This window comes from Sinohyriopsis cumingii, chromosome 1, assembly GCF_028554795.1.
Source record: "Sinohyriopsis cumingii isolate HCF-2022 chromosome 1, ASM2855479v2, whole genome shotgun sequence".
NCBI lineage: Eukaryota > Metazoa > Mollusca > Bivalvia > Unionida > Unionidae > Sinohyriopsis > Sinohyriopsis cumingii.
In genome coordinates this window covers 35,525,514-35,550,808 of record NC_142961.1, presented here as the reverse complement: position 1 = coordinate 35,550,808, position 25,295 = coordinate 35,525,514, and the positions used below count along the sequence as shown (strand labels likewise).

The 25,295-nt window shown below is 34.2% G+C and overlaps 1 protein-coding gene across 2 annotated transcripts; it reads left to right on the top strand.

Annotated features, from left to right (window-relative positions):
- LOC149806694 (uncharacterized) lies at positions 1-24,493 on the top strand. 2 transcript variants are annotated; one of them, XR_016420799.1, is made up of 5 exons: positions 1-2,093; positions 7,684-7,895; positions 10,135-10,233; positions 15,799-22,023; positions 22,373-24,493. XR_016420799.1 is itself a non-coding variant. In XM_089956670.1 (4 exons), the coding sequence occupies exons 1-3, from the start codon at positions 259-261 to the stop codon at positions 10,200-10,202; spliced, it is 2,115 nt and encodes a 704-aa protein (XP_089812796.1). In that variant the 5' UTR covers positions 1-258; the 3' UTR covers positions 10,203-10,233; positions 15,799-24,493. The 2 variants fall into 2 exon arrangements, 1 of the variants encoding a protein (XP_089812796.1); XM_089956670.1 differs by having other exon boundaries at positions 15,799-24,493.
- The last annotated feature ends 802 nt before the right edge of the window (positions 24,494-25,295 follow it).

Sequence of the window (25,295 nt, the reverse complement as noted above, 5' to 3'; positions counted from 1 at the left end):
AAACAAACAAACAAAAAACAAAAGAAAAAAGAAAGAAAAGAAAATAGAAATTAAATGAAGACAAATAAATAAAAAAATAACAAAGATACATTACATCTGGGGTGATAACCGACTCCAATGAGTCATGCCGAGTATACTTACCTGGACCTACCTGTGAATGCATCAGAGCAAGGGAAAGAACTCGTCGCATATGTCTGGCTAGGTATTACCGATAGGCACATACCTGTCGCTATACATGTCGATATGGGATAATCAAACATGGCGGCCTCCAGTGACGGTGTAAAGAATGCAGGTAATATATGTAGTCTGGCAGAGTTTGTAGAGATCTACGATCTACCACAGTGGGTTTCAGTGCTGGGAGGTAGTGGGCTAAGTAATAGTAAGAGTATAAGAAAGGGAGATATCTTGCTCATTCACACGTTAGCTGCAGAAACTATTGCTCTCTCGTACACTGATCCTGACACAAATCAAATCCGCACCTTGGAGGTACCTGCCGATGCTAATGTCCGATTCCAAATACTACCGCCTGAAAGCGATAAAGATGAGAAATTTCCAGTGTTTACACGTGTAAGCGATCTATTTAAAGTTTGTCCGACCTATTTTCAAGTAAACAGTGTCGTCGAGAGTCCAAATCTGCCCGAAGCCTTGAAACAAGGAGAAATCTTCCGCTTTATTAAGCGATCTAGGCGGGCGGATGATAAGCAGGTTTATCTACAGTGCGAGGATACATCAGGTAATGTCCTAGAGCTACCATTCGACTGTCGAGGTAATTTTACTGTAGTCCCAGACGATAGACTGTTTACCATTAAAGAAATCCTACAACTTGGCGCAGTTCCGCGAAGCTTGAAGCTGTCAAGCGTTCAATTGCAGTTAGGTAGTCAAGGTGTTTCAGAAGCTGCAATCTACGGTAACCTACTCACTCCTGATGGGTCTGACATTTTTCACCGAATAATGGGATTACCTTTGACTTATAGTGGCATTCTTACCCTACATCAGCCTAAATTATTTCTGGTAGTCTCCTCCCAGGAAAATATGGACGTGAAACAAAAATTAGCACTAGACGCCGACATAATGGTGCGATCTTATTCTTCCGATGACTATGAAGTTCCCGGAGGAAATGCACCTCGAGAAATGTTTACATTGGAAGAAGTTATGAACAGGTACAGAGATGATTTACCCATGCTTGCGACTGTCATTCACTACAAGAACATTCCTTCTGAATTCCGTGCTTATCTACCAATAGGTCAGGATGTTATAATTCACAAAATAGAGAAGGCTGACAGACTCCTAGCCGAATCGCGAAACGTGTATTTTTCAATTGCTAAAACACTTAAGGGACATTTTAGGGACACACTAAAAAGTCTGTATTCTGTAAAAGAAATGGTTGAACTTGGTGCTCATAAAGATGTAAAGGTGTTACAGGATGTTGCTTCCGACTACCCTAAACCATTTTCTCTGCAGGCAGGAGATGTAATACGTTTGAAATCTCAAGAACTAATGGAATATAAAATGAAGCGGGGTAGGAAGACATTTGGGGCATTCGGTGTATATAAATGTGAGAAAAGAATCTCGGTAAAGAAATACGAAAAACTTCTGCTGCCAAAAGACCTAGAGATTTGTATGCATGAAATTCCGAGCAAAGAAACAGAAAGTGGATTTCCAGCTTCTGATGTGTTCCGATTGGAAATTACGCTGCCTCGGAGAGTCGACTTTTTAGCCGATTACACAACTCTTTGGACTTGTTTACCCATCAATTCAGAAATAACTTTGAACCGTTTTGTGAGTGAAAAGTTCGTGGTTATTTCACCAGTGCAGAAAGATGACAAACGTGGAAGATCTTGCATCGATGCTAAACTTGAAGCTTGCCTACTTGTGCCATTACGACATCACTTGGTCCTGGCAGTGAAAGATCCTTTGGGGTTTCCACCCGAATACTTCCGGTTTCCGGATCGGGATGAGTACATAATTTTGGATGCAGAAAGAATCGACAAGAAAACGTACGACAGTCTGATACGTCACTCGGATAATGAGTATGAAGATTACGAGGCAACAGGATCAGACTCCGGAGTCGAGGAAGCAGTTGTGACTAGGAGGTAGGTTCTGAAATATAATTACTTTGATTTTCTAAAGTTATATTTTCCTTTAAAATTTAAAGTAATAGTTTTTGTGTATCGTATACCTGCCTGCCTGTATAAGCATGTATATATTTAGAAAGGTATGTTGGGATGTAAATTTATGGATAGATAGCAACTAGGTAGGTAGGTTGGTAGGTAAAATGATAGATGGATGAATGAACAGGTTGCTAGGATGGTAGATAGCAGCTACTCTGTGTATGCATATACCTTAATGATTTTATTCATAAATTTGTTTGGTCTGTCTGCGTTCAATTCTTCCTCATTTTGAAAAAGCTGGGTATCAAGGATTCTAAATTGCTTCCTTCGAACTTGTATTTATTGTATAGTGCCACTATGAAATAGGATAATAGCCATTCCCCCAAAAATTACTTAAATGCCTTGTAAATTCCAAATTTAAATTTCCTTTTCATTAAGTATAAGACCCTAGTGAAATGTTGTGACATTAAAGAAGTTTTCATGTTAGTTTCGTTTAACCACACCTCTCGCGTGGGCCTGAAATCTTCGCCGATTTTATAGACCTTTGACTAGACCTTCGGTTGGCTGTTATTTCAAGGAGTCACGCGAGAGCCTAATTGATCTATGACAAATATCGTCAATGTCTAACTATTGTCTTCACGAGGGTGTAGTAAATATCATATTTACAACTTCGAAGTCAGTCCATCAGATCATACCTCGAATATATGTCAATATCGGCCATTAGCTGCAAATCGGACCACCTCGGCTATTTACGATATACGGAACAACTGAGACGATGCGAGTGTATCAAAACTATTTTTTCACTCACAACTTTTCATTGAGGCCAACGGTGAATCCAATATCCAAATAGATTACGGTTTCTTATTATGGCGCAGAAATTTCTGCCAAATCACTAATGTTAGATCTATGCAAGGCATATTTTTGTCTCACAAAAAAAGCCGAGATGGTCCGAATGTATGAAATCGTCGCTATTTGCTCTTTCAAGAAGACCAGACGAACATTAGCGCCTTACTTGCAAAAATTATATTTAAATTATTGTTAGATCAAGTGGACCACAAAGCAAACAAATCTGGACTAGAGTAACGATTGATAGCGGTGAGGAACTGATACATAATGCTAAATCTCAAAAGAAATGCGATATTCTTGTACTTTGCTCAGGATTTTATTTTTTTATTTCGCGTTACGATCCTTTGTTTCTAGAAGTGTCATTAAAAATAGCTGACAAATAGGATAACATATTGCTTCGTGAGCCTTTTTTTATCTGCTGTTCATTTTTTAAAATTAAATAATAATGAAATAAAGACACTGGTCACATTAATTTATATTTTTGATTTATTTCACTGGATATATATTGCTTGCAAAATTGAAAAGAAAATGAAAAAGGAAAAGACATATACATTTTCTGCACTTTGTCTTTGCTTATAATTTTTCACATTATTACATTATTTATTTATTTATTTATTTATTTATTTAAGTTCATACTGCACATAAGTTTTCATAGGAGTTCATATTATAACATCAGTCAACAGTGCTGAAAAAGCACTGAAATCCCAAATATTCATTGAAATGAATACTATATATGATTGAAATGAGTACTGTCTATTGATTGAAATGAGTACTGAATAATATACTTAAATGAGTGTTGTGTATTTGTTGAAATGAGTACTGTATATTAATTGAGATGAGTAGTGTGTATGATTGAAATGAGTACTGTATATTGATTGAAATTAGTACTGTATGTTGATTGAAATGAATACTGTATATTGCTTGAAATGAGTACTGGATGTTGATTGAAATGAGTACTGAATGTTGATTGAAATGAATGTTGCTTGAAATGAGTACTGTATGTTGATTGAAATGAGTACTGTATGTTGATTGAAATTAGTACTGTATATTGATTGAAATGAGTACTGTATATTGATTGAAATGAGTACTGTATATGATTGAATTCAGTACTGTATATTGCTTGAAATGAGTACTGTATATTGATTGAAATCAGTTTTATGTATGACAGTTTTATGCGACTGTGAGACAATGGATGATTTATTTATTTTTTCCAGCATCGACTTTAAGCATATCTCTGTCTTATGTTTCCTCCAAACATGACAAAGAGTTATGGTTTGGCCGTCCGTATCTAACAGCCCTTGCCTGAGCGGAGGCTGTTATATTTGTTTTTGTACTTTTAGATGTTTCAAAGAAAGTGCATAGTATAACAAAAATAAACAGCAGAGTGTGTATGTGATTTAATATTTAAAGACATAGTACATGAAATCATTTCATCTGAGACGATATTTGCCTGTTATTGTTAACTATCAAAGGCATTGATTGTAACCAGATAGCCTTGTTACTAAAAATAGAACCTTCAGGTGTCATCTTTAAAACCTACCATACATGCTCGTTTCAGAGATGGTCATTATGACCCTTCTAATTAGTAACACTGATTCTTGAAAACTATCCAGGTAATTGAGTCCGGGCGACCTCGCCCACCTGTATAGCCTTAGGTTACTAACAGTTAAAGACAGGTAGTGCAAGCAATGCAGGCTGCCCTGTTGGCTAACTCTGTACAGCAGGTCACCTGTATACATGTATATATCACTTGTTTCTATGCTATCATGTATACAATATATCACTTGTTTCTATACTATCATGTATACAGTATGTATGTATGTATGTATATATATATGTATGTATGTATGTATGTATGTATGTATGTATGTATGTATGTATGTATGTATGTATGCATGTATGTATGTCAAAGTCTCAGTGCTTGTCGGAATTTCTTGCCTATATTGTTTGGTATATATATAAGTAACATATGTAAATTTCAACGACAAAATTATTTCCCAAGAATGCAAAGAGAAAATGTTAAAAATAACTTACGGGCCTGCGATTTAAATCCTAAATAACTTGGAATTACTAACACAAGTTCTAATGAATACATTTCTAAATACACGTTAGTGGTATTCCAAATAATTTCCGACGCTGAGGGTGTTGATGCATCTGTAGTGGCCTGTAGTCTCTAATGTAGTAATGGCCTGAATTGTAATGATGTGCCACCAATCTTTTGTTGAATCACAGTAATATAATCCAAGTCTTCCTTGTCTGAATTCACTATAATTCCCAGTTAATGCCTCTGTCCAAGAATATTATAGAACACTTTGTATTTCAAGTGAATATTTTGAATAAATAAATTCCAACCCAAATCAAACAGTGAACACAAGAAATGGTTCTGCCTGAAGATCTTGTAGCTCGAATAAATAATTTTCCCAGTCAACAAGATTATGATGCCCTCTGCTTGGCCTAGGTCATAATTAGCATTTGCTATATTAACAAAACATTACTAACATTACTTGTTGTTGTTGTTGTTGTTGTGGGGTTTAACGCCATTTTTCAGCACGATAGGCTATACATGGCGGCCAGTATTAATGGTGGAGGAAGAACCCGGAAAACCCCGGAAAGAACCACCGACCCACGAGAAGCTACTGGCAAGCTTTCTCACATGCCCACATTGGCTGAATCTTAGACTCGAACCGCCGCAGACAGAGGTGAGATGGCAGTGATCCGTAACGAAGAGCGCTTTAGACCACTCGGCCACTCGGGGCCCCACTAACATTACTAATTAAACGATAATTAAATAAACCAAAAACACACCAATCGGTAAGATGGAAAGGACTGTAACGTGGAAGATAGTGAAATCAAATATGGATCGAAGTGTTTAGTGGGAAAGAACAGGTGTCACAAATTAATGTCTTGGAAAATGGTAGCATTTATCTTTTAAAACGAAACTAATACCTCAAGGGCACGTATTTCCTTTCTTCAGTACCGTACAATTCAAATCCAACTGCAAACTACATAGACCCAGAACTGCCGCCGCATTATTCGCCACACGACCTTAGTTTGTGCCGTTTGTTTGCAGTAATCAGTAGAACATACATCGTAGACCCTTTTCTGCCTGCGCGTTGTGCGACGGTAGATCGATGTTTGTGTGGATTGCAGTTTGGCTTGACTTACAGGCGAGTACATACGATACCGTCAGCTGGTTCAGTTAAGTGAGACCGTATTTCAGTTTAAATCAGTTTATATTTGGAATATTTGGTTAATAGCATGGTTAGAATTGTGTGAGTTTTGTTTAATCAAGCTGTCGGTAACATTTAACTGTTTTTACATATTGTTTTAATGATTTATTGTCATGATCAGGATGATTTATTATGTTTGGATTAATCAGTGTGTTGGTAATATTTAACTATTTTTGCATATAAAGTATTATAATTATTATTATTATTATTATTATTATTATTATTATTATTATTATTATTATTAATGTTGTTTGGGTTAACCACAGTGTTGGTAATATTTGACTGTTTTTAGATATCGTGTTAATGATGTTTACATAATGAGTTAATGAAATTTTTACATATCGAGTTAATGATGTTTTTTCATATCGAGTTAATGATATTTACATAATGAGTTAATGATGTTTTTACATATCGAGTTAATGATGTTAAATATCGAGTTAATGATGTGTTTACATATCGTGTTAACCATGTTGTTACATATCGGATTAATGATTTATTGTCATTATCAGGATAAAGTTTGAAGTTTGGATTAATCACGGTGTCGGTAATATTGCCTAGAAATTCTAGCAGTGTACTATTTTATGTAAATATTTCATTTTTGGGTAAAAAGACGGACTTTGTATTATCAACAATCCAAAGTTTTGAAACGATATTACTAAATTATCAGATAAATTTGAGACAGAAACTGGTAGGCGGGCAATGCCATATCAGCCAGACAATAAAACACTGTAAATTATGTTATTTATTTGAGGATGAATGCCATTTTGTATTTATTTGATGATGAATGCCGTTTTGTATTTATTTGAAGATAAATGTCATTTTGTATTTATTTGATGATGAATGCCGTTTTGTATTTATTTGAGGATAAATGCCATTTTGTATTTATTTGATGATGAATGCCGTTTTGTATTTATTTGAGGATAAATGCCATTTTGTATTTATTTGATGATGAATGCCGTTATGTATATGCCGTTATGTATTTATTTGAGGATAAATGTCATTTTTTATTTATTTGATGATGAATGCCGTTTTGTATTTATTTGAGGATAAATGCCATTTTGTATTTATTTGAGGATGAATGCCATTTTGTATTTATTGGAGGATAAATGCCATTTTGTAATCGAACGTCGATTACATAAAGATTGACAGATTGGATAAATACAACCGAGAAAGAAAACAGATATATCTAAATTTGTAGAACTTACTAAATCTGAAAATGTTCGAATCGTTCGTAATTGATGCATTTATCTTTGCAATGCTTTCAAATGTAGATTCAATATCAAGCATAAGTTTGTTCATGCACTTTCTGACATAATGTAAGAATGAATAATCTACTTCACTTCAGTATCAAATGAATTATTATGTGTGAAGAAACCTTCAAGATAAATCTGTTTATTCGTAATGAGATTTGTAAATATAGCTTATTTTCGTAAATATTTCAATCATTGTACTGTATCTAACTTACTTTCATCCACATATATTTTTTTATCGTACAGAAACAAATCTTTCGATGACGATAAACAGACAGGGTTAAACAAGCGTTTGTCACGCTCACTTGGCACCTTATTTAATAAAGGGAAAAAAATGTCTGGACTTTTCGATCGAACACCAAAGAGTAAAGAGACGCCCCCGAAAGAGACCACCCCGAAGGCAGCCATTGTCAACCAGACATACAACGTCAGTCTTCAATCATCTAGCGGGATGGAAGGTACATTTTGTCTTTGTCTTACTTCCGTGGATCTACACATAAATTTCCATTGTTTTACTTTCATATGTTTGACCTGATCTTCCTTTTTAAATTTCTTTATCTTTACAGTTTTGAAACTTAACTTTTAATTGGTACTTTATAGGCAGTATTATGCTGATTATGCTGACGTGTCATTAAACCATATATATATATATATATATATATATATATATATATATATATATATATATATATATATATATATATATATATATATATACGATTGTAATGTTTCTAAATGTGTATGTACATATTGTTGCGACTAAATGGTCTTTAAAAAAGTAACAAAATACGACAACCATCAAGTTTTGTAAAATTCAACAAAGAATTTGTTTCCCAGAATACATAGTGAAAATTTAAAAAGAACTTAACTGCATTGTGAATTAAATCCCCAAATTGTCCTAAAAGTTCTGTCACAAGTCCAAATATGTGAAACTTCAATTGAGTTCCAGTTGTAATCCAAATAAATTCAAATGCTGAATGTGTTGATGCGCCTGTAGTCTCGAACGTGCTAATGTATCAATGGCCTGGAATGATGTGATGTGTTAACAGTCTTTTGATGTATTACAATAGTATAAATCCGAAAATATCCTTGTCTAAATTCACTATAATTGCAAATTAATATTTTATTCCTAGAATATTATTGAGGACTTTGTATTTTCCAGTGAATAATAATTACTAGAATAAATAATTACACGCAAAATAAAAACTGAACTCAACAATAAGAATGTTGCTTGGGTGAAAAGTTGGTTTTTTTATGTATAATACCTGTATAAACTTACCTGTATATGCATGCAGTTTTACTTGGATATAGTGACCACCTGCTCATAAAAGCCACTTTTTGCTTATGTCATAGGTGATATATATATATATATATATATATATATATATATATATATATATATATATATATATATATATATATATGTGTGTGTGTGTGTGTGTGTGTGTGTGTGTGTGTGTGTGTTTAATGCACGCTGTGTCTGCCTATCTGTCTCACTGTATCTATCTATCTTCCATTAAATTTAAGATTTATTTGAGATTATTCGACAGATATCCCTATCTTTTGATCGTCAAGTATTGCGGAGAATTTATTCAATTTGCACTTGTAAATTAAGGAAGAAACTGGTCATTGGACAGTTTCGTAACTATAAGATGAACAAACGGATGAATAGAAAGATAACAATGGTAGTGCAATATTGTGGCAACTATGGCTTGCTGTATCCAGATTATTGTTGTTGATACGCCCACCCTGCAATCAACCCACAATACATTTAAGTGCTTTTATTGGCGTTTTGATTACATGTCCAACTTGATGTCACATTTCACAAATTCTTACTGTTTAACGCGTTTTCTCGACATCCTAAATTTCTCATCTATGTACACGTGTATTTATGTACATATGAAGGGATGAAGGGACAATCTAATTAAGAGTGAAGAATGAAGAAAAGAGGCGGAAACACGCATGCATGCACATATTAATTTCCTGTTACTTGATTTTTATAATTACTATCTAGATCTAAACACTGCAACAGAAAGAGAATGAATCAACAATTTAAGTACAATCTTTGCAATTCAGTGAAAATTCAAGTGACACAGTATTTTGAATTAAATCCGAAATAATGCTAAATGTCATATCACCAGTCCGAAAATATAGAATGTTCCGATTGAATTTTAATTGTATTTAATGTCTTGATATAACACAATAATGCAATCCAGAATGTCTATGAGTTCACAAAAATCCAAAGTAACGTATTATTCCAAAAGTCAATGAGCACTTTAGTACTTCCAATTAATAATTTTTTTATAAAAATTACTCTAGAATTACATCTGACAGACTGATCAAAAAGACAAATTATTTTTTTTTTTAACACATCACTATTCATATACATTTTCACTTGACCTACATAGTAATAGAATATGAAGATTTCCAACGGAAAAACCTAGTCTAACTGTAAACAATATTGTCTTTGAACTCTTGCTACATAACACTGTTTTTACAACTTACAATCATAAACATAAGCACAAAATATAACTGAAATATATATAACACTAGCCATCTGCTATGTTTTTATGTTATGCCTATGAATAAATATGTATGTGCAAGTACCCACGCTTTATTTGTATTCCTTTATTGCATATAGAATTTGCGTTCCAGTGAAATGGCTTGACTTTTTATTCCTTTCTTGCTTTTTCTTAGATGAAGAGTATTTTGAAGAAGAATGCATTTATGAAAAATATGAAGTTCCCTCAAGGAAAGGAAAATGACAATCTGAATGAGCAATTTGAAATGAGAAAGGTATCGACACTTAAAATAGCTTATTATGTAGTAATATTTTCTTTGTGTTTGCATCCATTAAATATAGTTGTGTAGAGGAGACAAGAAGCAAAATGCCACTACACCTAAAACTAATACAAATGTAGTTGTATAGAGGAGAGAAGAGGCAAAATGCCACTACACCTACAACTAATACTAATGTAGTTGCATAGAGGAGACAAGAGGCAAAATGCCACTACACCTACAACTAATACTAATGTAGTTGTATAGAGGAGAGAAGAGGCAAAATGCCACTACACCTACAACTAATACTAATGTAGTTGTATAGAGGAGAGAAGAGGCAAAAGCCACTACACCTAAAACTAATACAAATGTAGTTGTATAGAGGAGACAAGAGGCAAAATGCCACTACACCTAAAACTAATACTAATGTAGTTGTATAGAGGAGACAAGCGGCAAAATGCCACTACACCTAAAACTAATACTAATGTAGTTGTATAGAGGAGAGAAGAGGCACAAAGCCACTACACCTAAAACTAATACTAATGTAGTTGTATAGAGGAGAGAAGAGGCAAAAAGCCACTACACCTAAAACTAATACAAATTTAGTTGTATAGAGGAGAGAAGAGGTAAAAAGCCACTACACCTAAAACTAATACAAATTTAGTTGTATAGAGGAGAGAAGAGGCAAAATGCCACTACACCTAAAACTAATACAAATGTAGTTGTATAGAGGAGACAAGCGGCAAAATGCCACTAAACCTAAAACTAATACTAATGTAGTTGTATAGAGGAGAGAAGAGGCAAAAAGCCACTACACCTAAAACTAATACAAATTTAGTTGTATAGAGGAGAGAAGAGGCAAAAAGCCACTACACCTAAAACTAATACTAATGTAGTTGTATAGAGGAGACAAGCGGCAAAATGCCACTAAACCTAAAACTAATACTAATGTAGTTGTATAGAGGAGAGAAGAGGCAAAAAGCCACTACACCTAAAACTAATACAAATTTAGTTGTATAGAGGAGACAAGCGGCAAAATGCCACTACACCTAAAACTAATACTAATGTAGTTGTATAGAGGAGAGAAGAGGCAAAATGCCACTACACCTAAAACTAATACAAATTTAGTTGTATAGAGGAGAGAAGAGGCAAAAAGCCACTACACCTAAAACTAATACAAATGTAGTTGTATAGAGGAGACAAGCGGCAAAATGCCACTACACCTAAAACTAATACTAATGTAGTTGTATAGAGGAGAGAAGAGGCACAAAGCCACTACACCTAAAACTAATACTAATGTAGTTGTATAGAGGAGAGAAGAGGCAAAAAGCCACTACACCTAAAACTAATACAAATTTAGTTGTATAGAGGAGAGAAGAGGCAAAAAGCCACTACACCTAAAACTAATACAAATTTAGTTGTATAGAGGAGAGAAGAGGCAAAAAGCCACTACACCTAAAACTAATACTAATGTAGTTGTATAGAGGAGACAAGTGGCAAAATGCCACTAAACCTAAAACTAATACTAATGTAGTTGTATAGAGGAGAGAAGAGGCAAAATGCCACTACACCTAAAACTAATACAAATTTAGTTGTATAGAGGAGACAAGCGGCAAAATGCCACTACACCTAAAACTAATACTAATGTAGTTGTATAGAGGAGAGAAGAGGCAAAATGCCACTACACCTAAAACTAATACAAATTTAGTTGTATAGAGGAGAGAAGAGGCAAAAAGCCACTACACCTAAAACTAATACAAATGTAGTTGTATAGAGGAGACAAGCGGCAAAATGCCACTACACCTAAAACTAATACTAATGTAGTTGTATAGAGGAGAGAAGAGGCACAAAGCCACTACACCTAAAACTAATACTAATGTAGTTGTATAGAGGAGAGAAGAGGCAAAATGCCACTACACCTAAAACTAATACTAATGTAGTTGTATAGAGGAGACAAGAGGCAAAAAGCCACTACACCTAAAACTAATACAAATGTAGTTGTATAGAGGAGACAAGCGGCAAAATGCCACTACACCTAAAACTAATACTAATGTAGTTGTATAGAGGAGAGAAGAGGCACAAAGCCACTACACCTAAAACTAATACTAATGTAGTTGTATAGAGGAGAGAAGAGGCAAAATGCCACTACACCTAAAACTAATACTAATGTAGTTGTATAGAGGAGACAAGAGGCAAAATGCCACTACACCTAAAACTAATACAAATGTAGTTGTATAGAGGAGACAAGCGGCAAAATGCCACTACACCTAAAACTAATACTAATGTAGTTGTATAGAGGAGAGAAGAGACACAAAGCCACTACACCTAAAACTAATACAAATGTAGTTGTATAGAGGAGACAAGAGGCAAAATGCCACTACACCTAAAACTAATACTAATGTAGTTGTATAGAGGAGAGAAGAGGCAAAATGCCACTACACCTAAAACTAATACTAATGTAGTTGTATAGAGGAGAGAAGAGGCACAAAGCCACTACACCTAAAACTAATACTAATGTAGTTGTATAGAGAAGACAAGAGGCAAAATGCCACTACACCTAAAACTAATACTAATGTAGTTGTATAGAGGAGAGAAGAGGCAAAATGCCACTACACCTACAACTAATACTAATGTAGTTGTATAGAGGAGAGAAGAGGCAAAATGCCACTACACCTAAAACTAATACAAATGTAGTTGTATAGAGGAGACAAGAGGCAAAATGCCACTACACCTAAAACTAATACTAATGTAGTTGTATAGAGGAGAGAAGAGGCACAAAGCCACTACACCTAAAACTAATACTAATGTAGTTGTACAGAGGAGAGAAGAGGCAAAATGCCACTACACCTAAAACTAATACAAATGTAGTTGTATAAAGGAGAGAAGAGGCAAAATGCCACTACACCTAAAACTAATACTAATGTAGTTGTATAGAGGAGAGAAGAGGCAAAATGCCACTACACCTAAAACTAATACTAATGTAGTTGTATAGAGGAGAGAAGAGGCACAAAGCCACTACACCTAAAACTAATACAAATGTAGTTGTATAGAGGAGAGAAGAAGCAAAAAGCCAGTACCAACAAATTATTACAAATTACAGTACCAGACTCAAGTTTTGTAAACGTCACAAATTTTGTCATTAAATTTTGATTTTCAAATATCATTCTTATTGCCAGCAATGGATGTTTTATTAAGCACGCTGGCGATATCAGAAATTCAAATACAGTCGTATCTTTAGCGTTTCTTTTTTTAAAGCACCTCCTTTATTTCAGAGGAATATATGCAACTTGTTTTCAAGAATGCGCCGATTTTTGGATGTACAATTTTAATAATATCGAGTTATTTCTCATTCTTTTTAGTGTGCCAACCTTTGACAAATATCTTTAATATTGTTCGAAATGTTAAGATATTATAAAATCACACTTTGAGGATAAATTTTGAGTAATCCAAGGCAAATTTGGTCGGGTTCGTCTAAATTATTTTTCTAAAGTATCAAACAATCTGTTTTGTCTATATTTAAATTGTAGACTGTCTGTTCTTTATGAACATCGAAATACTAAGTTGCAAAAGAAAGTTGCAGGATTTTTTTCTTCTTCAGAAGTAGGATAAAATATATTTTTAGTCGTCCTTGTTAGAGATAAATCAGTTTGATTTCTCGGAATTTATTGTTTCTTTCCCTGTTGAAACATATAGTCTTCTCAAAAGGCATATGTTGTACTAATTTTTAGCCATGATATTTCTCTTGTCTTTAGTTCTGGCATTTTCATTCATTATTGACAGTTCTTACTGCATCGTTTTGTTTACTGATATTTCGATGTCATTTTTAATTGTGCATCATGGATTAGTTTTGTGGAATCAGTCACTCTCGTGATCATTATTAAAACAACACAGGATTGTGAAAGCAAATCCACATTACATTCATTAGTATTCTTTTTGATTGCAATTTGACCTGGAAATAACCAGCCCTGAAGTTACATACATTCCGAAGTCATCAACTGGAAAACGACTGGACAGTTGTTGTTTGATCGTGGTGGTGGTGGTGGTGGTGGTGTGTGTGTGTGTGTGTATGTTTTGAATGTGGTTAAAGCCCCTTTTTCAGTGAATCGTCGGCCAAAAAAAAAACGACTTGTATACATTTAGCATGAGGGAGGAATAATTTTGATTGAAATCAGTTAGCCTCGTGATTCAGAAAGTGACAATATGGCATGTGATGCAAAGCCTTTATCATGTGGAACTATTAGTATTCAGTAGGTTCGCGTAAAGACATTAGCATTATTTTGTGGAAATTTCCCTTCAGAAATCTAAGAAATCTGTACAAGAGATGGAATCGGCTTATACGTGTTAAAGTTGAGTAATCCAGAAAACGAGAAACAGTTTCAACCCAGAGGCACACGTTTCGTTAAACACACAGTGATCTCATATTTGGCTTTAACAAAAGACAAAAAGAATACCTACCTGCGAATGAGAGGAAAAGCACTAGGTATATTATATTGCTGTCCGAAAATAGCAATTGCATTATTCCTGTTGAAACTCCATTTCCGTGAATGTATTGATCTGTTATGCAAGTGAATTTTTTTTATGTGAATACATTTTGTTTCTTCCTAGGCCGAAATAATGTGCTTTAATAACTGAATTTAGAAGAAAGTCTGCGAGTCTTTGGAGAGGTAGATCATTGGATAGCCATGTAGAGAAACATTAACTCAAAATCAATACAGTTATATATCTAGTGAATACTGTGATATTTAGGTTAGCAGACCCACATCATAATTTTCTATATGTAACATACACAATAACAATTTATTACAGCATAAATGACGTAATGTATAAAGAGGTGTGATTACGGAGACATAACCTTTTTTTGCGGTTCCCATAAATAAAATCGTAATTGCTCGTCAGGTGATAAATACAGTCTTTCATCTGAGTTAATTCCAAATGAAATTTATGAAACTTGTAGACTAATTTCAGTCTTTTGCGTGCCAGGTCAAAACGTGTACATTATTCCACTCGGGTTTTTCTTGTTGGGGTTGGGGATATATTTTTTTTTTTAATAAACAAATCAATTTCGTTTGTAAACAACACTAATGTAAGAGTCTCTATTTAGAGTAATCCTGTCTCTATAATGGACAAAGTAAATATTTAATACATTTCTTATGCTGCTTCATTGTTTAGGGAAGAAGTTAAAATGTACTAATCATTGCAGTAATCAATACACATACATACTCTCGAGAGAACCCAATACACATACCGTCACGAGCACCAGTACTTTGTATACACTGTCATGACCGCCAGTACGCAGTCAACAGTAACGAATACACAGTATTTCAAATTAACCGGCGTTTGCTGAAATAGCTCAGCTCTAATCATGGGCGCCCGCACATAGTGGCAAGGGGCAACCCACCCCCACCCCAACCCACCCCACCCACGATTTCACCATGAGACATGTTTTGGCCTACATATGTAAAATTTATTAGCTGACCACTACATCCTTCCACGAAAAATAATTCTGCTGGCTCCCCTGTCACTAGTAGCTGCTATCACTAACCGAAACCAGCACATATTTCTTCCGTACATTTCTCTTTGTAGGTCGGTGCTAAAACTGATGATGTGCGTTAAGTGAGAGCTAGGCCATGTGCCAGAATTCTGGTGAGAAGAAATCCGGATCAGTTATGAATGAAGAAACAAATTGCTGAGTAGAGAATTGGCTGGAATACTTGCAGAAAGATAATTTATCTAGCCAAACTGATGCCATCCCACCATATGCCTAAAGTATTAGTATATGTGTGTTGCTAATTGTTATTACGTACAACAAATAATGGGAATAATTAGGTATATACATGTACATAGAAGTAAATTCATTTTCAGCATAATATAAAGGTATCAGTGCAATTTTAGAGTTAAAAAGAAATACTGACACAAATAGATTCATTGCATTTCCCTATTCATATTACCTATAAAAAGGGGGGGGGGGCATTAGTAATCCTTTCACGTGAGGAATGAGTGAAAGCCTTTGCATGATAGTATTTTGTTAGCAAGTCTTAAAGAGCGAAACCAGTTATACCCCTGTTGTTTTTACGATTCATCATTTTAGATGACTGTTTGGAATTAATTTCAAATGGAAGAAAAATATTATATCAAAGTACAACAGATGTATTCTGTAGTGCTGACGTAGACTTCTTTTACATAATGGGCTTCTTTGTTTGATCTCAGTTTTTTTAATTTCAAACATGCGATCATATCCCCCTAATTACAGTAACTGATACCACTGATATTATTATTAAAATATACACTAATGATCAGTAGTTGGGATGGAATTCAGCCCTTAATTCTGAAAACTTGGGCACTGTCGATCTCTATATCATTGACACATGTAATTAAATGTAGAATCATTTTAGGAAAATTTTCTCAAGTCATTAAAATTATACAAGGTATTCGTAAGTCATAAAGGAATTGAAAAGTCTTACCAATCAAACTATTGGTCCATATCTGTTATACCTGTACTTTAAAAAAAAAAAATTAAAATATGCCGCAGACATCTTTTTCACATATGTTAACAAGTTCTATCTCCTCTCTAAGTCACGTTAATATTTTCGAGAAGAACGTTCATATCAAACTGCCATGACGAATCTCAAAGTCAGTTGGCTACTAGCTTTTTAATTCGGCGACTTTACTTGAATCTTATGCAGGCATTCACTTAAGTTGATCACTCCTTACTCATAAAACAAATGCCGAGCGTACAAGTCTTATTCAAACTCAGATTCTTTGGTTTAAAACATATTTCATGTAGATATTACATTTTGGTTTCTATGAGTGAAGGTACTTCTGATTTGGTAGTATACTTATCCTTGTTCCCCAAGGATCTGTGTTAAGACCTTTTGTTTTTCTTCTGCTTATCAAGGACTTGCCTTGTATTTAGTTCTCTAACACTGGTCTTTTCTCAGACGATTCAACACTTCACAAATGTGATAGATCTCTTAACTACAATGAACATTTTTAAATCAAATCTATCTGAACATTGTATCTTTATAGTTTGAGAAAACCATAGTGGAAATCGGAATGTCTCAAACGAAGTGTATAACAATCGAAACAAGGGACTTACTTTTCACTCAAAAAGACTAACACGTATCTAGCGCTAAAGAAAATATAAAATAATAAAACTTCATGGTGTCTACATTTATTAACAAATCAGTTAGAATTCACATAATATTACTTATGTGCAGTGGTCATCAAAATATTTACTTTCCTGAAACTCCCAGCCAGTTGAAGTTCATCTTTTCTAACTAGACTACTGCTAATAATTTATGGGGAAATTATAATTGATCTATGATTGATCAGCTCCAGAAAAAGACAGCGCGAAAGTTTGAAACTTTGTATTTTGATGCCCACTGATGGTTTGTTCTCGCGTCAACAGCGGTTGCTAATATACAACCATTCTCCAGATCATATCTCAGTCAACAACGGTTGCTAATATACAACCATTCTCCATATCATATCTCAGTCAACAGCGGTTGCTAATATACAACCATTCTCCAGATCATATCTCAGTCAACAGCGGTTGCTAATATACAACCATTCTCCAGATCATATCTTAGTCAACAGCGGTTGCTAATATACAACCATTCTCCAGATAATATCTTAGTTAACAGCGGTTGCTAATATACAACCATTCTCCATATCATATCTCAGTCAATAGCGGTTGCTAATATACAACCATTCTCCATATCATATTTCAGTCAATAGCGGTTGCTAATATACAACCATTCACCAGATCATATCTCAGTCAACAGCGGTTGCTAATATAAAACCATTCTCCAGATCATATCTCAGATCTAACTGAGCTAAAATCATCAAATATTGAGCTTGCTATTAGATCTACACCGTCAATAATTAACTCCAGATTCCAAGATTATGAACTAACCATTACTAATACATTTCATCTGCACTTTAAAATTATTTACCCTGTCGGTACATAATTCAGCCTTCCTAACTACATTTAAAACTTCATAGATTATATTACTTTTCGACTGTCTGGGGTTATATATAATATATTAAGTTCTTCCGTTACAAAATTTTTACCGTTGTATCTGTTGATATGTTGAAATATCTGTTTACGTTTATACGAGACTCATATTCTCTGGGACTCCGAAATCCGCGTTAAAATACTAGTGCTTTTAATTTTGTAGGTCTGACAACTCCAAAAGCCGTGTGATCGGTACGCAATTAAAAAAAAATGGGGGGGGGGTCATTTCTGTCTTTTTTTATTCGTTTCTACAAAAGCATGTATCAGTCATGTAGTGTACGGTCTATCAGTCAGAAATCATGAATTCCAAAAAGTTACGGTAAAGCGGTATCGGCCAGATCTTAAGCAGAAGGTAATTAAGACACCTGTTAATTGATGGTCACTGCCTAATGCTCATCTGATCAAAATAATAATTAATCGCTCTTATGCTCAGACACCTCGTTTACATATGCACCACTCAGCAAATTTTAAATCCATCGCATTTTCTGCGATATTTGGAACACTTGCAATTTAGTAATTATTATTTAGTAAAACAGTACAAAAGGTTCGGCGATTATATTTTTTTGTCGTAGGAATGTGAGTTCCCATGTTAATGGTAATAAATCATCATAAAAGCAGCTGTTCTTCGGTGTCAAGCACTTTCATTTTGGAATTACAATCACATGTGTAGCTTTCTGATGTTAACTTTACATAATTTCACTGATATGGGTTTAAAGCTGGCGATAAACCTGTCTTACTACCAAAATTGCTGCTGTTTTCACCTTTAACGTCACTGGCTTGTGAACGAGGTTTCTCCTCACATATCAAGGCAATATGCTGTAGATATTTAAACAGGGAAACTGTAACGAAAATGATGAGAGCGATTAAAGCTCCTGAACACGCGGAGGAGAACTTTGGTTATCATGCTTAAGAAAATAGTGAATGTACTATTGCTCCGATTCTATAAGACACCATGAAGAAAACTGTGAATGTACTATTGCTCCGATTCTATAAGACACCATTAAGAAAACTGTGAATGAAATCTGGTCATTTGCTTGTTTGTTCGCTCACTGTTTTGGTAAATTTCATGATTTTTAACTGGAATTAAATTTATTAAATAGATATTAAACAGAAGCCGTAATGTCTTCATTGATTCCTTCTAACTGCACGAAAAATTATTGAACGACAAGGTAAGGCCACGAAGATCTGTAATAGTTGTAACATCACAATTTTGTATTTTCACCTTTCTCATTTTCTTTGGGGTTTCATTATTTGACTGTAGTATCTGTTGACTTCTGTTGGTGACAACAATTCACTTATACATTTCCGAATAGATGTATAGAAAAAAAAAATGTATCGTTATTGGAACTAATATATTAAATGTTGGGACGACAAGTTTCTTCAATAAAGGAGTCCTTAACTCCAACTTGAATATCTTATGGACAACTCCACCAGTATATATTTGTTTCTGCTCCTGTTGACCACTGTGGTGATTTAAGAATTTAACCTCGTAATATACATGAATCATGAAGTCATGAAGCTTGAAAAGTGATAATACACATGCATGAACGGCAGTAGCGAAGTGAAAGCCGTTCATGTATAGCGTGTATTCAGTTTATAAGCCTAACTTTAGGAATCGAATTAAAATATGAATATCACCTCTTATAACTGCATCTCTTATAATTACATATAGTTTTAAAAATAATAATGAACCTCTACAAACAAAACTAAAACTTATGTAAACAGTTGTTTACGACTATTGTCAAAGTGCACCAAAGGACACATGAAAGCATACACAGTACCTTTCTAGTGTTATGAACTTTAAAATTTGAGTTTCTCTGCATTGGTTGGTTATTGCAGAAAAAGCTTGTTAACATGTCTGATTATATCTGTCAATCAATCCATTTAAGATCTTTCTGAGTGCGTGAACATACATGAGCGTGTGTAAGCGATTTTAGTATAATATAAACTCATTATGTTAGGACCACATTGAAGAGGAATCTTTTTTCACCAGTGTGTTATCTTCGCAAAATGAATTATGATTAGTATTATTGTATTGATATTAGTACAGTATTATTATTATTATTATTATTATTATTATTATTAACACTGCATCGGATGTAACGTGATTTCATAAGTGAGACGTGAAAGATTACGGAAGTAAATATACGATAAGCTGTTCTTTATTGTTAGTACTATTGTGACATTACGGCTCACCCTGTCAATTTGTAATACGCAGAATTACCTTATTTGCTTAATTTTGACAATGTTTTCAATGTTTATTGGGATAACAGTCTTGTGTTTCAGGATTTTAGGACATTGATAGTAGTTGTACTCGCTCAAATATCCGTTTTACAGATTATATATCCATCTAAAAATCTACCACTCACTTCCTCACATCATCCAATACAAGACTGTTATCTCCAAATTAGGTTTAAATAATGGTCAATATAAACCAGAGCGATATGGTGGTATGCAGGAATAAGGGTATGATAATTAAAATTATAGGGTACCTTTTTTGCGGCAAAACGAAACGTATGTATAATTGCGAACAGAGTATACTATTTTGGATAACAGGGTTATGGAAATGGTTTAGTTTGAAATATAATTTTAATTTTCAGTCACCCATACTTTTTTCAGTTAATACTATATGCTCATTCGGGAGAAAAGGGCAAATTCCATATTTTTATGCCTTTCTCTTTATGAAAAAATACTGTCTCAACTTTCAGTTATGGAAACATTAGGGATTTTTTTAAAACACAGTAATCTGTAAGAAACAGTTGAATATAATGAGACAATTTTATTTTTGTTGTGTTCATTCTGTAACATACAATTGAATATATTCATTTTCAGTTCCGTTGTATTCAGGCTGTAAGATAGTTGAATACATTCTGACAGTTTTGTTCCATTGTATTTATGCTGTAAGGTAACTGAATACATTCAGATAGTTTCAATTCCGTTGTATTCATACTGTAAGGAAACTGAATACATTCAGCTCCGTTGTGTTCATACTGTAAGGTAACTTAATACATTCAGATAGTTTTAATTCCGTCGAATTCTTACTGTAAGGCAACTGAATACATTCAGATAGTTTAAGTTCCGTTGTATTCATACTGTAAGGAAACTGAATACATTCAGTTCCGTTGAATTCATACTGTAAGGAAACTAAATACATTCAGTTCCGTTGTATTCATATTGTAAGGTAGCTGAATACATTCAGATAGTTTCAATTCCTTTGAATTCATACTGTAAGGTAACTGAATACAATCAGATAGTTTTAGTTCCGTTGTATTCATACTGTAAGGCAACTGAGTACATTCTGACAGTTTCAGTTCCGTTGTTTTCATACTGTAAGGTAAATGAATATAGTCTGACAGTTTCAGCTCTGTTGTATTCATACTGTAAGGAAACTGTATACATTCAGTTCCGTTGTATTCATGTATTCATACTGTAAGGTAACTGAATCCATTCTGACAGTTTCAGTTCCATTGTATTCATACTGTACAGTACCTGAATACAGTCTGACAGTTTTAGTTCCGTTGTAATCGTAATGTCAGGTAACTTAATACATTCTGACAGTTTCAGTTCCATTGTATTCATACTGTAAGGTAATCGAATATATTCTGACAGTTTCAGTTCAGTTGTATTCATACTGTAATGTAACTGAATACACTCTGACAGTTTTAGTTCCGTTGTATTCGTACTGTAAGGTAACTGAATACATTATGACAGTTTTAGTTCCGTTGTATTCGTACTGTAAGGTAACTGAATACATTCTGACAGTTTTAGTTCCGTTGTATTCATACTGTAAGGTAACTGAATACTTTCAGTTCCGTTGTATCCATGCATTCATACTGTATGGCAATTGAATACATTCTGACAGTTTTAGTTCCGTTGTATTCATACTGTAATGTAACTGAATACTTTCAGTTCCGTTGTATTCATGTATTCATACTGTAAGGCAACTGAATACTTTCTGACAGTTTTAGTTCCGTTGTATTCATACTGTAAGGTAACTGAATACTTTTAGTTCCGTTGTATTCATGTATTCATACTGTAAGGCAACTGAATACTTTCTGACAGTTTTAGTTCCGTTGTATTCATACTGTAAGGTAACTGAATACTTTCAATTCCGTTGTATTCATGTATTCATACTGTAAGGCAACTGAATACATTCTGACAGTTTTAGTTCCGTTGTATTCATACTGTAAGGTAACTGAATACTTTCAGTTCCGTTGTATTCATGTATTCATACTATAAGATAACTGAATATATTCTGACAGTTTCAGTTCCGTTGTATTTATACTCCTGATGCTGCATATGACCATCGTTGTGAACATACATGTATGTATCACAAATATTAACATTTTTAGCTTTATACTTTTGTTTTCATTATTATTATAGTAGCCATTTTCGAATCTCGTACACAAATCACCGGGCCCGCATTTAATGATACGTACTCTAGGTATTCAGATTTGTACTGTATCTAGTGTTTTCATAGCCTGTCATATTGTATGATAAAATGGTTAAGAAATCACGTGAGGGCTTTGGAATTTGGAAGCAGTCTATGAGTGCTTATCTATAAGGACCTTCCTTCCATATAGGCAACACGATATCTGCAGATGTTTAAAGTGAACTGTTATGTGTGTTTAATATCGAATATCCTTTTAATGTCTGACGGGAAAAACCGTGTCTTTCAATTGATTGATAAGCAAAAGTATGTATAAATATGTATGTAGGTATGTATCGGTGATGTGATGATTTTGAACAACTGTATCTTTAAGATACTGCTAGAGAGAAATAGTTGTATTTTCAATGTATGTATTTTGTGTTTGTTTTATAATTGAGAATCCTACAAGCAGATCAGAAAAGTGCATTTTATTCAGGCAGATCTGCTTCTATGCTGTGTTTGATACAGATAAAAATGGCGTGTGCTGATCAATTCGGAACGTCGTATATCGTTTATTTTCGTTTTATTAGCCTTGTGCATAGCCATACTGTTTCCAATACTAAAATCTCTCTTACTATGATGAACAATTTGTAATGTTAGACGTATCTCAATTAATAAAATAGTTGGTCTGTTTTTATTTTGCAATCATTAATAATAAGAGCCAATCAATATCGACTCTTTGGTATAGTAGGTACGCAAATACCTTGCCAGGTTTACGGATAATTAAGTGTTTGCTCGTGCTACTTCTGCGAGGATAAGTATCGAGGATATGACTGACTGACATACGTATTATATTTACAATCCGAATCATTCATTCACACACACACACACACACTGACACACATACATACATAGTACGGGCAATATATGTTGGATAGATCCTCTTACCACTTGATGTGTGTACTGTTTGATGTAAAATTAAAATGTCCAGGCCCAGGGCGTATGTTGAATATTATTAGTCTGACAATCACAGCGCGTGATGTCTCTGTTTTGTATAAAACTAGTCAACTGTTGACAGTCCTTAATATTTATCCAACAATTCGGTTCTTGAGATTATGTTTTCTAAATTTTGGGATCTCGTATTAATCTAAAAGACTGCGCTATACTAGAATTGGTGGCTCAGTCTGTCTTAAGCATAACGTTGAATGTTGTTTGCACATTGGCCAGTGACCGCGTACAAAATGTACGACTTTTCTTTCATTTGTCTCATCGCCTGTTAGTGTAATAGCTCAATCATTATTGAACACCAAATATTGTTTGTTAATTTTTCGATTTTTAAAAATATTCACGTTCGAGTTGCCTTTAGACTACCACTTGTCTTAGAAAAAAGTGACATTTTGCAGGAAATATTAAATTTATTTTAAAAAAATCTGAAACCGATGATAATGTATCAACACTGTCGATAGTCAGTAATGTTGCTTTGTGGAAGAATGGGGGACAGTATTTATCTGAGTCTTGCAGTCATCTATAAACAAAACAGACACAGCTTTACTCGAATAGCCTCATCCTTCATCAACCTTCATTAAACTCCAAATCTTTTCTCAAACATATTCTGTCCAGTCAAAAGGCTATGCATTTCGAGTAACATTTCTTGTCAGGAGTACTATGTATTACTCAAGCGAAATGTTTAGTAAATTTTTATTACAGAGGGGCCTGAAGGTTTTTATTACCTAATTCTTATAGTCTGATTTCTAGAGTATGTAACTAGTTAAATATAGAGGCGTTGTTATTTGGACATTGTACTTACATATGTATCACTTCTATGTGTTATATGTCTGTGTTCTCTGTTTGTATTATTTATACAATGAATGAATAAACAACAGATTCAAATACCTTTTTGTTTTGTTGTTTGTTTGAGCGCGAAAGAGGATGTCATTGAAATATTTTCTCATCGCTAGTACGACGGAGGCAGATCTAGGAAGATCGGCCTTAAGCGATGGTTTGCCAAGTGAAATATATATAAACATATAAATTGTTAAATAAACAGGAAGCTAAAATGTTAAAGAAATTTTATAAAAGGGCTGAAACCTCTACTACTCTTTTCCGCGTCTGGGTTAGCTACCAGAAAAGAAAACGGGCAGCAGGGAGGGTGAACAGACCACTTGCTTGAAAGTCCATTTATGAAAGAAAAAACTTCATACGAAAAAAATGAAAAATAAAAGGTCAGTAACGCCAAACTGAAGCCTCTCACTAAAACCGAGAGTTTCTCTAATTGGGTTAGCTTAATCTGTTACTTCATTATTGTCGTTCGTGTTGCTGCTGTAATGTGTGAGTAATTAAATCATTATTATATCAATAATGGAATCTCGCACAGCTAGATTAGCTCGAGAGCGATTAGAGGCAATTAAAAATATATCATTGTTCGTGATGCTGTCAAGCAACAACTACAAGCACATCAGGAGTCTCAGGTGGAATGTGCTGAAAGTGCAGAACAATTATTTAAACCGGTTACGAAGGCTACCGAATGAGTTACAGAGGCTACCAAAGGTCTTCTTCCCACGTTGGAGCAAACCGCTGAAGCAACTGGAAAACTAGCAGAAAGAACCCCCAAACATATATTCTACAAAACTTCCAGCTAAAATAGCTGCGGCTCAACCACAATTACAAGAAGAAATACAACAAGTACTTGAGAGT